This window comes from Cyprinus carpio, chromosome A16, assembly GCF_018340385.1.
Source record: "Cyprinus carpio isolate SPL01 chromosome A16, ASM1834038v1, whole genome shotgun sequence".
In the NCBI taxonomy this organism is placed as follows: Eukaryota; Metazoa; Chordata; class Actinopteri; order Cypriniformes; family Cyprinidae; genus Cyprinus; species Cyprinus carpio.
In genome coordinates, this window is record NC_056587.1 from 21,662,149 (window position 1) to 21,679,456 (window position 17,308).

The 17,308-nt window shown below is 32.5% G+C and overlaps 1 protein-coding gene across 1 annotated transcript in view; it reads left to right on the plus strand.

Moving 5' to 3' along the window:
* LOC109063135 (mannosyl-oligosaccharide 1,2-alpha-mannosidase IA-like) overlaps positions 1 to 17,308 on the plus strand; it is a 221,754-nt gene that overhangs the window by 181,446 nt on the left and 23,000 nt on the right. The window contains 1 exon segment of the mRNA XM_042773268.1: positions 16,300 to 16,394. Coding sequence (XP_042629202.1) covers positions 16,300 to 16,394 — 95 coding nt within the window.

Below are 17,308 nucleotides of genomic sequence, written 5' to 3' on the forward strand. Positions count from 1 at the left end.
TCCAATATATATAATGTTTTATATTTATATATATAAATATTTTCGAACTAATAAATTAATTTAACATTTTCATTTTTTAATTTAACCATGACTGGTAATTTGAACTTTGGAAAGCGAAACCATAAATTGTGCAAAAAGGTATTACCGATACTAATAATTTATATGACTAGTATTTCCACCTGTCGTCTAGCAACTAGCCTCTCACATCCCTAATAGAATTTCATATGCATTTATTATTTGACTGGAACACTGGTGCTTTTCATGATTGCAAAGACACAGGAATATTTTTTGTTTTTTTTTTATTTTTTTAAATGTTTTGTCATATTCTTTCATGTCCGTTATTGCTTTTGTTGTTTTATTCCTTATTCTTTAATCATTTTCTAATTTAATGCTGTCTTTTATTTTTCTTCTTTATGAAAAGCTCCCTGAACTACTACTGTATTTGAAATGTGCTGTATGCTGTATGCTGTAAGCTGGCCATGCCAAACCCATAGATATATATAAACATCTAACAGTGGTAGGCGTTTTACTTTATTTACACGACAGGGCGACACATGGAATAATTCCAAATCAATTTCCATAGATGGTGGAATAAATTACTACTATACTGTGATTCTGGTCATCACTCTACCCCAGCTCTTACTTAAGAATGTCTTTAAAGGAAGCCGAAAAGCTTCTAGCCATGTGTGCATATCTCAACCAACTCCTCAGTCTCAGTCACCCACGTTGCTCATGGGATTGATGTTTTCACAGAGTCTTGTGTGCAATACTTTTTTTTTTTTTTTTTTTTTAAATGGGATTTGTGAAATAGCATCAAACTGTGTCATCCATTCATTTCTGAAAGATAGTGAAAATCTTCACATAATTGAGTTTGGACAGGTTTTTCCCCTCTTTCCTTTCTCTCTTTTCTTCTTTTTTCAGTCGAGCGATAGAAACGTGAAGGTGCTTGTAGAGCTTGTTTATCGGAGGAGCACAGCTTCGCCTCTGCTGAACTGACTGTGGGGGGGGGGGGGGGGGGGGGGGGGGGGGGGTCCGTATTCTGGCAGGAAACATCTTGGAAAGTGGATTAGGTCACTTGAAACCTTGCTTTTGACAGTTTTCACACAATAATGCATAGGCTCACACTAAAATAGATATTTAATTGTATAACACAATCATTTTATTATTGTTTTTAAATAATTTTTAAAACATCATACCCACCATCATTATGTATCCGGATATTGTCTTACATTTCCTATTATATTATCCTATTTCCTTATATATATATCATATATATATATATAATATATATATATATATATATATATATATATATATATATATATATAGATATATATATATATATATATATAGTATATATATATATAGATATAGTATATATAGATATATTTAATATGTACAGTCATATCTACTGCCATTTCATATTAATGCAGTACAACAATACTGCTTAAATTTAAAAATATGTTTGAATTTTCTTATACATTACAATGGTGACTTTTTTATCATAATATTAAATATTTTTTTATTTTTTTAAATATAATTGTTTTATATATAAAATTATATATAGTGTGTGTGTGTGTGTATATGCATATATATATATATAGATATATATATAAATATATATATATAGCAGCATACATTAAATGCAGTAAACACTTCATTTTAGTGATATATGAGTACTTAATTTGAAAAAGTTGTGAATTTTGTTTTGCGTAAAACAATGAGAAATGAGCTAAAGCAGGCTTATTTTTCTTTAAAATATTTTTTTAATTAAAGTTAGATTGCAGAAAATATTATTTTTTTTTTAAAAATAATAATATTAATAATTTTGTCTTTTTTTTTTTTGTGTTGATTTTCAAGTGAAATATGACCGGGGCCGGGTCTTGTGACCGTGTTTTTTTTGCATTCATTTAAAAGAAGACGAAACAGATTTGGTGGGATTTCAACCCTATCGTCTGCTCTGATTTATAGTTACTGTGTGTTTAGTCATTAAAGATCTCTCATCTAACGCACGCTGTGGAGGGAGCATCATGTAACCCGGGTGCATCCTCAAGATGCAGAAGCTAATTAGGGTGGGGAAGGAACTGTTACGGTCCCGCTCGATGATATTTCGTCGGTGTAATACGCGAGAGATCCTCTGTAATACGATCACAGGAAAAGATGCATAAATAGCAGAGCCCATCTATATCTGACTTTCTGGTTGGGTTTTTTTTTTTTTTTTGTTTTTTTTTTTTTTGGTCTAATTATCTGATTCTCTTCTTGAGCGCTGAAAATAAAGTTTCAGCTGTTCACATAAACGGCATGAATAATGCACCGGCGTGTTGAGCCCGAACGTCCACCCCGAGCACAAAGACTGGAGATGTACAAGCTGGTAAACAGGCGGTGCGGCGAGATCCGTGTGGCGAGGTGGCTTTGTTTCGCCTCGCTACATCAAAGCCACATGTCAACCTGCAACACTGCTTTATTCACCACACACACACCACAGCGCTCAAGGGCCCTTGCACCACCCCCACCACCGCGCCACCGCTGCTTTACAACGCAACCATCTGCAATAAATGAACCTGAAGGAGGTCAGTCAGAAACATCAGGTGGAGCTTGAAACATGTTTACTTGGATCCAGTGCTGGCAAAATTATGATTTGATCAGCTCCTGCACTGCAGAAAGAATACTCGAAATATCCTTAAACGACCTCAGTGCGGTTGTTCATATAACGTGTTTTGGTCTGATCACACTGGCATATATTTGTTTGAAGTGTAAAACAGTATGGGAAGTGGTTTTTCATTTGTATCAGACTTGGTCAGATTTAAAAAAATATGTTCGAATTTTTTAATGTTATTACAAAATGGAAAGTGACTTGTTTTAAATGAGAAACAGGCTAATTTTCTTTTTTAATGTCTATTTTTATGTATTTTTGTACAGTATATTTATTTAGATTATAATATTTTGTGTATACAGTGATCGATGTATTTTATATTATAATATGTTAAAATATAGTGTTTTAAATTATAATAATTTAATTAGATACTGTGTACACACACACACACCACACAACTACATATGCATATATATATATTTATATATATTATCTATATATATATATATATATATAAATTCGATATAATTAATAAACCAGCCATTTTTTTTGTTTCTTTTATTTTACTGGCACATATTTTTTAAAAACATAAACAACTGAAAAACAAAGTGAAAAAATATCTGCCAGAGCCACAAGAAAAATAATATACGATTTTAGTGTTCAAATGTCAAGGTTTTGCTGATCAGTTGGATTTTTCTTTTGAATCCTGTAAAACTTGACATACGAAATAATAGTCTGAAAAATCGTATTTATTTAAAATGGAGCAGCTTCTTGAACCTTTAGACAAAATATATGTATTTAAAAAAAGAAAAACATTGTTGAGTATCATATTTGATCCATCAGGCTTTTATGGCTCATATATTGAGAATACGGAGAGGGAAAAAACAGCTCTGTTTTATTCAGAAGCCCAAACTGAACAAAAATATGTCATTTGTGTGCAGATGCTGATATTTATATGGTGAAAAGTGTTGAAATTCTGATGCTTGTAATGTAAATCAGTGAGATCTTTATAACAGTATAGCAGAAACTTACATAAAATTATCTAAATATCAGTCGTGGCTCTATATCGCCAATAATATATGTCTTAGTAAGATGTTATTTGAATGATCAAAACATATAATGCAATGCAATCCAGTGATGAATAAACAAACGCTCCTCAAAAGATCCTGATGATCAGATTTGAGACTCTAAAACATGATTGATGGAGAATCAAGTAAAGCTGAGCTGCTTCAGGAGAGTCCAGTAAGAGTTCACTGGAGAATATTTACTGCAGTTATTCGACCTTTACTGATCAAAACTCCATTCAAGTTTGGACCACGTGAAGCCCAGCTTGAAGCTGGAAGCTTGTACAATTACACTAAAAGAGCTTTGGACTTGATAAAACACTCTAAACTATCAATTCAAAAGGACAGAAAGATCCTTGGAGTAGATTGTGTGCGAAAAAAGGTTTGATCATGCTGATCATTTAGAGGCCTTAGAAATTGTTTCCTCTATATTGTAGAATATTAAATTAAGGATTACATTTAAGAACATTTTGATACTTTTCTGGAAAATAAGACAAAAAATATTCATGAAGAATATTATTTTACTGCGTTTTGCATGCACTCTCTTATAATTAATTCTGATTGGTCAGTCTCAGCATCTCCGGTCAAATATTGCTGTGTAATGATGCTGAAATGTAAAATTGATTGTTGTCTTTGGCAACCGATTAGTAGTTATAGTTTCATGTGTTTTGTATTTTACTCTTTCACTCATAATTACCACAGACCCGGCGTCAAAAGTTTTTTTGTGGATCAGTAAGACATGTAATTGTTTTTAAAAAAAAAGAGTATTTTATGTTCATCAAGCTCTTGCATTATTTGATTAAAAAACACACACAACAAAAAAAAAAAACTAATCTTGCAAAATGTTATTAGAATATAAACATAATGTTGTCTATTTTAATATCCTTTAAAATAAAATTTATTTCTGGTGATGCAAAGCTGAATTTCCAGCATCATTACTCCAGTATAAAGTGTCACATGATCTTCAGAAATCATTATAATATGATGATTTATTATTAGAATTATCAATCTTGGCAACAGTTGTGCTGCCAAATATATTTTTGTAAACTGCGATACTTTTTGTTTCAGGATTCCTTTGATGAATAAAAAGTTAAAAAGAACAGCCCTTTATTATTCAAATGGAAAATCTTTTCTAACAATAAAAAAATATTTGCTATCACTTTCTTAACAATTTAACAATCCTTGCTGAATAAAAGTTTACATTTCTTTCAAAAAAAATAAAGAATAAAATTTACTGAACCCAAAACTTTTGAACTGTAGTGTTTCTCTATTTTAAATAAATATGGTTCTTTTTTTAAACTTTTTATTCATCAAAGGAATGCCTGAAAAAAAGTATCAACAGGTTCCAAAAAAATATTAAGCAGCACAACACGTTTGCCCCAGTTCGTACTGATAATAAATCAGCATATTAGAATGATTTTCTGAAGATCCATGTGACACTGAAGACTGGAGTAATGATGCTGAAAATACAGCTTTAATTATCACAGGAATAAAATTAGATTTTAATGTATATTAAAAATAGAAAAAGGCTATTTTACATCATAAGTAATATTTCACAATAGTACATTTTTCCTGTCTTTTTTGATCTAATAAACTGTGGCTCTTGATGGAGCCCGAAGAAACTCCTTTAAAAAAAAACAATTAAAAAATCGTCTCTGATCCTCAAACTTGTGACGTTGTAGTGTATATTGAATTTGCAATACTGTAGGTTGGGCACTGGAGTTATATCTGGTTATTGCATGGCCATGACCTGTGTTCACATCCACTCCTGAATGGTGATAGAATTTTTAGACGTGTACAATATGACATCTGTCACCAGGATCTGTCACTTCAATGGGCCAGACTGAAGATGTCTGAACTTAAACTCCCTTTGAGATCTGTGTAGGTTTCATTTTTTATCTCTGAATTTAGTTTTGACAGTCAGACCAGACTCGTCCTGATTCTCCCTCATTGCTCTACAGTTTACTCTCGGTCTTGTATTGTTGTGGTTTTGTTTCTGGTCTCGTGCTGTGGATGCAGCATCATCTAAAAGCATTAGTGTTCAGTTACTGACTCCAGAGATGGAAACGCACGATTCGCAGTCAGCCGTGATGAATTTACTCAGTGAGTCGTATTCAGCTGGTCATGTGATCTCAAACATGGCAATTTTCTCCATAATAAAACTTTTCTTAGGCTGCTCTGGGCTAGGCAATATGGCCACAGATATTATCACAATATTTTTTTTCCATATCATGTAATATTGATATTTATTACAGTGTTCATTTAACATTAATTTGGGAAATAAATGCTTTCCACATGTTCATTAGACCTTGAGAATGAATGTAAAAAAAAAAATAATAATTACAGAAAAAACAAATAAACTACTAAACTACAATAAAAAAAAACAATAATAATAATAATTAAATTACTACTATTACTACTATTACTACTACTATTTATACTATAATATTACTAACAACAACATAATATGTTAAACGTACTACTAATAATAATTAAACCATAATAATTATTAATAATAATATAATAATATAATAATAATAATAATAATAATAATAATTAAACTACTACTACCACTACTACTACTACTAATAATAATATTGAATTTTCCTACTAATAATTTAGGCCCGCATAAATTTTATTAACAAATTTATTAATAAAATAATACATATAAATAATTAAATTTTATTAATACATTTATTAATAAATTAATACATTTTATTTTTTTCAGGATTGCATTTTATGATTTAATACTAGTTTTTTCATACAATTTTTTTTATATATAATGAAATGGATTAATAAAACTTAAATAATCTTTTAAAATGTATTAAAAAATATATCAGTTAATTTAAAACAACTTTTTTTTTTCAAATAAGATGCTGCACAGCAGGACTGTATAAATGAAAATATCTGTTTGATATTATTATTACTTGCCAATTATAATTGTTATGTATTATTACTTGTATTGTTATTATTGTACTTTGAGAAACACAATCACACGAGCATATATATTCTGTAATAGATTTCTGTCATAGTTCTTCTTCTTCAAGTTAAGCTGACTGTTATTCTTGGCGGGTGTTTGGTGAAGATCTTTGAGTTTTCAGTGTGTACTGATGGCAGTGTTTCCCTTTGAGAAGTGGACTCTTAGTAATATAATTATAAATATATATAATTATAACACATTTTCTTCTCCCAACTCTAAGCAACTGTTTATTTTTTCATAACTATTTTCCTCATTCATAAAGATAGTTGTGCCCATTAAAAACATGACGTGAAACAGCTTCAGAAAATCAAAGCCACAACAAGCTGCATCTTTATTATAAAACCCTCAAAAATAATATTTCTGTCATGACAACTATCCATCAAGGACTGGTATGGAGTAATGTGCACAACCTGTTAATGTATTTGGTCTCTGGGCCCCCGATAATAATCCGCCTACGCTGCTGCTGTTGCGGCAGAACAAGTACAGAAGGGGCTTGCCCCCCCTACTGCCGATACATCCCACAACATGCTGCTGTGAGGCATGTAAGAAATACTGGCTGCTGCAATTATAACATACATGAAATAACCCCCAAATAGCATACATGAATCACCCTCGCAGAAGATCTATACAGGTGGAGCTGGGGAAGGTGGAGGGTTTCTGAAGCAAGCTGCACTGCTACGGCAAGCTCTAGTCATAATATTGGAATGTTGAGCAGCAAGCCCTCATTGGCTACCAATACAGGAGCGAACCAATCAGCTGTGCCATGTGATAATGATGTCATTACATCAGATTGAGTTAGACTTATCGGACTGCATCAGAGTTTCATTTCACTCCTATTTCCTGTCTTGTTATTTGTTCCAGTCACTTTTCTCTTTTTTTTTCTGTGTCTTTGTTGAGTAAGTCACTGACATTTGGCCCTGGCGAGCTGAAGAGGCTGATGGGTAATGTGCGTATGAGGCTTTTGTGCTGTAGTCATCAGAACGGCTTCCCGAGGCTTTACCAGCTCTGTCGTGTCTCGCCCCTCTACATAAATAAACCAAAAATAAACACCCATCAGCAGCTCACAACAACGCTGGCATTTCCTTCACTCTGTAGTATAGTGCCTCTCTCCATGGAAAAGCAGAGCCATCGTCCCTCAGGAATTCAGCTCGGGTGGATTTTTGGTGCTCGTTTTCCATAACCGCGTCTGAGAGCTTCTCCACTGAAGCAGAGCGCCAATTAGAGCCGCCGGAGGAGACGGACGACAGCTAAAGGCCACTGTTAGTGCAAAAAAAATGGTCTTTTTGTCATTTTTTCCCCCAGAAAATATATCTGAAAATATATCTAAAAATCCTTAAAAACCAGATCAGTTTACAGGAGAAGAAATATTGCATAAGATATTAACGTGTTTTGAAGTGAATTGTTTGTATTCTAGTTTGAAGCATAACCACACTGAGAGGTTTATGCTTGAAGCTAGAAAACCAGCATAATTATTATTAAAGCATGCAAAAAAAAAAATATGGTTTTCAATAGTTTTCCATGATATAATCTTCAATGTTACTATATATTTATAAATAATATATATATATATATATATATATATTATATATATATATATATACATTGTGTGTGTGTGTGTGTGTGTGTGTGACTGTGTGTGTGTGTGTGTGTGTGTGTGTGTGTGAAATATTAATATTTTATTATATATAATAATTTGTAATAAATTTATATATATTTATATATATCACTCTAACCCCTTTAACTTTTTTTATTTGTATTATTTTTAGTAGAAGTAGTATTAAAATTGTCTTAATTGTTATGCATTTTTCTTCTCCAGTAAATTTATATTGTTTTTAAGGATGTTTAATGTACTGTACTGTGAAAAAAATATTGATATTGCATTATATATAATAATATATATATATATTTATTTATATATATATAATATATCATATATATATATATATATATATATTTTATGCATCACACTATAATCACTTTTATCCATATTATTGTTATTATTATTATTATTATTATTATTATTATTATTATTATTATTAACATTATTAATAATAATAATAATAATAATAATAATAATAATAATAATGATAATAATAATAATTTTTCTGTAAGGGTGTGTGTGTGTGTGTGTGTGTGTGTGTGTGTGTGTGTGTGTGTGTGTGAGTGTGTGTGTGTGTGTGAATTCATTTTTCAAGAAAAATATACACACACAAACACTATTTATATATTTTTTTTATAATAATTGGGTAGTTGACATATTACATGCTATAGTCTATGTAATATTTTTGAAAACAGCACTTTGCTCATGCTTTTATAATTATTATGCACATTTTGCTTATATGTACAGTATATGTTAATAATAAATAACTTCCATAAATTACATTGTAATGACAGCTGACAGTGAAAATTCCTGAAGATTGTCCTGACTTCTAGTGCAGCTGAATGATCATGTCGAGGCTCGTCTGTGCTTCAGTCAGCGCTGAGAGTCGCAGCAGACGCTTCATGCTGTTTGTTAAATCTCAGAAATCGAAGCTGACAGTCTGCCAGACTCCAGCCTTTTTGCAGCCTTGTTAAAAGAGCTGCCGTGAAAGCATCCGACAGATGGACGTGTGAGGGAAGGTGGAAGTGAAATGCACTGGATGTATCTCGGCTAGAATGGGATGATGGGAAAAGGTGTGATGTTTTACTACTCAAACTTTAAGACCTTATACGACAGGTTCATGTGGAGTCCATAATAGTGCTTCATAGCAGCACAACATCAGTATTCTCAACATCAACGACTGAAACTAAACTAAAATCAAGGCTTTGATAGTCTCACTCTCATGCCATAGAAGAAACTTATAAATAATCATAATTATCATTTAATTATATATATATATATATATATATGATTATACATAATATATAATATATAATTATTTTGTTTATAATATAATATATAATTATATATTTTTATATATTTTTTTTATTATTATATAATATATAATAATATATTTTTACATTTTATATATGAAATTGATTTTAATATTTATATTGTATGTGTGTAGGTACCATATAATGGTTATGTAATAATAATAGAAAATTAGTTTTAATATAATAATATTGGATTAATATTATTATTATTACTATAGAAATTTAAACAATTAAAAGCATGTATGTGTGTGTGTGTATATATATATATATATATATATATATATATATATATATATATATAGTTTTGTATTACTATTATTATTGTTATTATTATTATTATTATGTAATGCCTGAATGCCTGATGTTAACTGTTATAATTGATAATCATAATAATTATTATTATTAAAATATTAACAATTATATTATTCTGTCAGGTCATAGAAATGTTTATTTTATATATAATATTTCTTATATATTCTTAACAATAATACTGTTATTTTTCTTGAGGATCCTAATAAAATAACCCCAGACAAAGTTTTTATAATAATAATAATTATTATTTTTTTTATAATAATTATTATTATTATTCTTTTATATGTAATGTTTCTTACATTCTGTGAGGATTCTGTTGAAATAACTCAAGCATGTTTCTTACATTCTGTGAGGATTCTGTTGAAATAACTCAAGCCCAAGTTTTCACCAGCATTAATGCGGTGTCTCTGTCTGACAACCTGAATTGCTTTTAAATGAACTCTTGATAAAGTCAGAGAGCAATCGTTGTTTTTGATTACCAAAGTCAGCACTCCATAAACAACTCTATTTGATGCGTTTCCCATTTTCTTTCATCCACATCATTACCGTGTGGACGTTTCACAAAGCTGCTTCCGTCTTTGTATTCACCGCAGCATTATATGTGCATCAGCATCTAAACGACGTCCCAGAGTCCTGTGCATTTATTCAGCTGCATCAGTCATTCCTCGTGAAAGCTGATCATAATCTGACCACTGTTTGTTTTCTGGAGGAGAAGCCTTCAGTTTGATGTTATTCAACAATAAATGGCCTTTAAAAAGTCATTTCCAGTTGCAGAGCTGTGCATAAACATCCTGTAATTAAGCTGAAAATGACTCTGCTGCTGTACAGCGAATTGAGGAGATGCTGATGATGAGAGGTCAAAGGTCGCGTGCCTACAGATGACCCGAGATCTGCCCTTCCTCCTGAGCATGTTTCCTCAGATGAGAATTAAATATTAACTCCAGGCTGGAGTTTCTTTGCCCATGCTTGTTTTACTTTTGCAATTGGATGTCTTCGGTGCAGAGAATTGTGGGCTTTTTGTGTTCAGACTGAAAGTGAAATTGTTTGCGCTGTCTGCTGCCATCCTGGATCAATACTGCAAATTTCCCATGACAATCAGGATCCTTCTGTCAGATACCATGACAATCAAAGGCATAGTTTGCCCAGAATGCAATTTCTATCATTATTTACTCACTTTTTTTTTAAACTCACATTGCTTGCAGTTTTTTACTACCAAAATGCATCATTAATACACCATAATAGTAGTCCATATAATGCATGCATTATATTCCAAGTCTTCAGAGCCCATTCAGTAACTTTGTTTGAGGAACATATTGAAATTTCAGCCATAAAAATAAGTATTTGCTTTGAATTACAAGTTAAGTTCTGTCTGAAGGCTTTAGATTTTTAACCCTCTGGTGCTTTTGGTGGTCAAAATGTCAATTATTTACATTAAATTAATTTCCATTATTTTTTTGTATTAAATATTTTGTATTTTTAAGGGATTTTATGGTACTAAATTATATTTATGCAGTGCTTATTATCCATTTATTATCTTTTAACCATTTTTTTTTTTGCATAAACCTAAAAAAATTAAATTTCCAACTTAAACTGTCGTAAATCTTCAATGCTTTTAAAAACACAGACTTAAGTTTAAAGAAGACACTTCTTAACTTTAAAAAAGTTAAAGTAACATTTAAAAAAAAAAGTTACAGATGTTTAAGTTTATTGTTATGAAACATGCACAAAAATACTGTTTTCAAATGTCATGTAAAATATATATTTTTTAAAGCATGTTTTACTCTAAAACGGCACGAAAATTGAAGCCATAAATCTAATCAAGTTGTGTTTCAAATTTAAGTTTGACATCTCAAAAAATGAGTTTTCAGGAAGATTTTGTTTTGGCGTGGTACCAGACATCTCCACTAGATGAAATTAGTTTCACATTCATTTCCAATGCACTCATTTTTGGGAGGAGAAGCAAGTGTGACTATTTTTTCAGGACCTTTTAACCTTTTCAAATCAATCAAGATATTCCTTTATTTGTTTGTTAGATAGATTTGTCCAAATATGAAGTGCCAAAAACTTTGCCAAGTTTCTTATGATTCTGATGAAGTAAAAAAAAAAAATTATCGTTCAAAAATGACTGAAGAGCTTGTCAAAGTTTTAAATAAAGCATAAGTTGTAAGACTATTAGAGTATGTTTTACAAAAAAAATACTATTTCAGTCTTTCTACTTAAAATGTCACATTTAATTTAATGTTACTTAACATTTCTTTATCATTATTTTTTAAATTTATTAGCATTTTCTGAGTGAAAATAGTTTCAAAGTAAATCCTTAACCAATTTTTTTTTTTTTTTTTTCAGCGTATTGCATAAGTCATATGCATTACTTTTATGATGCTTTATAATCATTTTGGAGCCTTAAAGCATCCAATTCATTTTGACTTTATTTTATAAGCATCCTTCAAAACATCTCATTTTGTGCTTCATGCATGAAAGAAATGCATGCATGCATCTGGAACGACATGAGGGCGAGTAAATAAAGACAGAAGTTTTATTTTTGGAGGCACTGTTAGTGTGTGATACTCTGGCAGGTGAAGCCTCACAGATGGGATTCTGATGGAGTCGGTGTATCCAGCTATGGGTCATTAGTGATCTCTCTGACACGAGTGCAGGGGGCCAATCAGGTTGCTCTTCTCCTGTCCTTCTCATATCACACCCCACATCTCGCTCCACAAAAACACAAAAAACAGGATTTTCCTCCCCCCGTTATAGCAGAGGCCACCACATGTCTCTCTGGAGCCCAGTGCTTCTGAGGAGGATGAAGCTTGACCTTCTGCTGGTGACACAAATTCTGCTCTCAGTTTCCACCCACAAACTCAAACTTGTTTTTAGGATTAGGAAATACGCATGTTTAATGTGTCTCTCCATATATATATATATATACAAGGTGCGATTTGCCAGGGGTGGGGGTGGATTTCCTCCCCTCTGGTCTATGCATCCCTGCTTCTGTTGAATTACTTTTATCCCCGGTCTGGATGAAAACATCCCGCGAACCCACTCTGACGTCCCAATCTAAATCAAATGATTCACGATACACGCTTTGAAGTCCCGATCTGAATCAAATGATTTGTGTACCCGCTCCACCCGATGCTTTGAAACAGTGATCATGAATTGGAGCAACTTGGAAACAGTGAAATCATTTCTATTGAAGCGCTTTGAAACAGTGAATCATTTGGAATGGAGCACTTTAAAACAGTGAAATCATTTCAATTAGAGCGCTTTGAAACAGTGAATCATTTTCGATGAGAATGGAGCGCTTTGAAACAGTGAATCATTGGAGCGCTTTGAAACAGTGAATCATTCCAATTGGAGCACTTGGAAACAGTGAATCATTTCGATTGAAGCGCTTTGAAACAGTGAATCATTTCGAATGAAGCGCTTTGAAACAGTGAATCATTTCGAATGGAGCGCTTTGAAACAGTGAATCATTTCGATTAGAGCGCTTTGAAACAGTGAATCATTTCGATTAGAGCGCTTTGAAACAGTGAATCATTTTGATTAGAGCGCTTTGAAACAGTGAATCATTCCGATTGAAGCGCTTTGAAACAGTGAATCATTCCGATTGAAGCACTTTGAAACAGTGAATCATTTCGAAGTGAGCACTTTGAAACAGTGAATCATTTCGATTGAAGCGCTTTGAAACAGATAATCACTAATTCAACACATTGAAACAGTGAATCATTTCGATTGAAGCGCTTTGAAACAGTGAATCATTTTGCGACACAATGGTTTAACTGATTCAGAGTTTCAAAAAGCTCCAGAAACAGCTGAATCATTCTTTTGCCTGATTTTTGGCCTCATTGCTTTGAAGAAACAGTGAAATCTTCACATTAATAGGCCTAAACAGTACAATTTCGCTATCATTAAACAGTGAATCAGTTTCCGATTGAAGCGCATTTCATATAAAAAGATTTTAACAGCATACCCCCCTGAAATCATTTCGATTGGATATACTTATTATATATATAATATATATATTAACTATATCGGAGTATACACAAACCACACTCCAATGTGTTCACACACACACACACACATATCTCTCTAAAATTAAAGTTTTTAGTAACTGTGATGTCTGTCATTTCTAGTGACAATATGTCGGTGTATGAATATTCATTTTTATCATCAGTTTTGTAATAATAACACCCCAGTCTGTGTGTATGCATGTATGCATCTTTTTTTTCTATTTCTTTTCATTTCTTTCAGTTACACAGTTACACCAGTACAGTAGATGGCAACACTGTCTTCTTGAACGAGTCATTGAGTCATTCATTCACCCGATTCAGTCACGCTGATTCAGTCACTAACAAAACAAGTGTCTGTCTGTATGACTGAGTCATTGAATCATTTCTTTAACCAAAACACTAACCACCCAAAAAAACACCAACGCTGTTATACAGAAAATCATTAAAATAATAATGACACTTCTACTTTTTCAAAACTATTTTTAAAAACCATCAATCTTGTAACCAGCAATATTGTGTCTAAACTGTAAGTCACTAATGCAGTCGTGCTGTTGAATATCAGCAAATGTGCATCGTTAACAACACAAAGATATATAGTATTGATACTGATTCAATACTTGCTTAGCTGAAAATAATGATAATCTCATTAACATTGATTCATTCTAATCGATTCAGTTCTGTGAAGGATTCTGAAAAGTCTTTTTCTATTCATTAAAAAACTGACTCATAAGAATCAATCGTTCAGTAGTCAGACTACTCTGGTCTCACTGATTGCTTTGATTCACTGAAAAGAAACAGCTAAGAGTCATTTGTTTGTGAATCCTACACTATCTCACGGTGTATTTCTTTATATAAATTCAACTCAATGTAAAGCAGTTTTCTGTCATTATTTTGTGGTACACAGTTCAGTTATTAGCTCATATTTAAGACAGACTGCAAACTCATTAACAACTCTGAACATCATTGTTTCTTGTACCTTGATACTGTAAGTTGCCACCATGTTGCTAAGGTGTTATCGTGGTTGCCAGGATGTTCCTGTTCCATTGCTAAGGAGTTCTGAGTGGTTGCTATGTGCTATGTTACTGTATCAAGTGAGAAAAGTCTTGTGATATTCAGGTCTGGTGCCTCCTTCAATAGAAGTCTCTGGGATTTTTTCTACAACTATTTTGTTGCCCACTAGGTGAAAATCATAAGTCTGATATGGGACAAGTTACACTCTAAAGTTTAATACTTGGATTTAGGGGTTTGTTCAAATCCCTCAACCTAAATCGTAGCAAAAAGAGCTTGGAGGGAAATATCTCTGTCACCAACCGTATTTTCAGCCATCTTTATGAGTTATTGCCATCATAAGCATTCATGATCTCAGTGTTCTGCACTCGGTTTTATTCAACATCGAGTTACATTCACTTTTGAAGATGACCTTGCCACAGAAGCTGCTGGCGCTTAATGGATGTTAAACTGGTTTGTCTTTGGGTTCAAGAAGTTTTGAAAGTCCATTTTGGGTTTATTTGAGAAGTATTGCAGTTGGACATGAAATATAAACTGACAATAAGCTCTAGTGCAAGTTTTTTTGCACCTCAGACAGCCAAAATCATTTTCTTCCTTCTTATTTAATGATTATTATTGGTTTGTAACTGTTAGTTATCCATTATGTTTTTTATTATTCTGATAATTGGACTGATAATATGCAACATGTTGAAGACAAGCAATAACAATATATTTTTTTGCATTCTTGCACTACATTCTTGCACTAGTGAGATTTTGTTTTTTATGTTTTTGAAGAAAGTCTCGTATGCTCAACAAAGCTGCAATTATTTGATCAAAAAAACAATAAAAAAATAAATATTGTGAAATATTAAAATTTAAAACAAGTGTTTTCTATGTGAATATCTGTTAAAATCTAATTTATTTCTGTGATCAAAGCTGTATTCTCAGCATCATGACTCAAGTCTTCAGTGTCACATGATCTTCAGAAATCATTCTAATATGATGATTTGCTGCACAAGAAACATTTCTGATTATAATCAATGTTGAAAACAGTTGTGCTGCATCATGCTTTTGTGGAAACTGATACATTTGATTTTTCAGGATTCTTTGATCAATAGAAGGAGTCTTTACTGCCTCTTTTGATTAATTTAATGCATCCTCAATGAATAAAAGTAGAAATTTTATTTTTTTAAAAGCATCAGTGAAGAATTTTTATCAGTCGATGCACTGAACCCGTGTACTTGTGTGCAAGAAACCTAACTAACATTATAAATGGATTGCATTGGAGAAAAACACTGCAAATGTGCCGAATATGGGTCCTTTAAATGCATGAGTGTTAAGGAAGCGTGTGCATGTCTGATTGTAAAGAAGCACCTTCACAGATGCGTATGCTACATTGCAGGATTAGTTAGCACTGTTCTCTTCTGTTTTGTCTTTCAGATATTTAAGCAGAAGGTGTTGGAACTGGGCGAGAAGTTGTTACCCGCCTTCAACACGCCCACCGGCATTCCCAGAGGAGTCATTAACCTGGGCAGGTGAGCATCTGACGCAGCTCCTAGCGTCTCGTCTGCTTGCTCGACCCCGGCATGATGCATCCATTCACAAAGCCATATGTCTCAAATATCTTTCTCGCTTTCTGAGAGAGAGAGAGACGCTTTCTGGCACTCCTGCCGCCCACCTGGCTTCCATTAGCCCACCGGCTCGCTCTGACAGCTGCAGGCAAATTTAATTAACTGACTCTCACGCTAATTCCAGTTAGATGAGTAACAGGAGCCAGTCCTACAGATGGGCTGGGAGAAAGAGGGCTCCTGTGGCGCTCAGGTTAATCGTGATGGCACAGAACGAACACACGTCACTGCGACGTGCTCTTATTATGACGTTTACACTACCGGTCAGTGTACAAGTCTCTTCTGCTCACCGAGGCTGCATTTATTTGATCAAAAATACAGTAAAAACTGTAAAAATGTGAAATATTATTATTATTTAAAATAAGTGTTTTCTATGTGAATATCTGTTAAACTGTAATTTATTTCTGTGATCAAAGCTGAATTTTCAGCATCATTGCTCCAGTTTTCAGTGTCACATGATCTTCATTCTAATATGCTGATTTGCTGCTCGAGAAGACGGAATTATTATAATTGTACATTTTTATCGGTCAAATTCGAATGCAGCATCACATGCATATTTTATACAGAATGCAACCAAAAGTATATGTGCAATAATTGTCTTTAAAAATGACTTTAAAATCAAGCATTTATATATATATATTTTTTTTTACATAAGCATCTTCTCAGCTTCTGTTCTTTAATACCAACAAAGAATGATTAAATGGGCTTTAAGTCATTTCTCCCACCAGTGAACTCTTTCTGCCTTTTGTTTAACAAACAGTTAGCTGTTTTGTGCCCGTTTCGGTTCATTTTTCCGATGAAAGTTTTCTCACTTTTCCCTT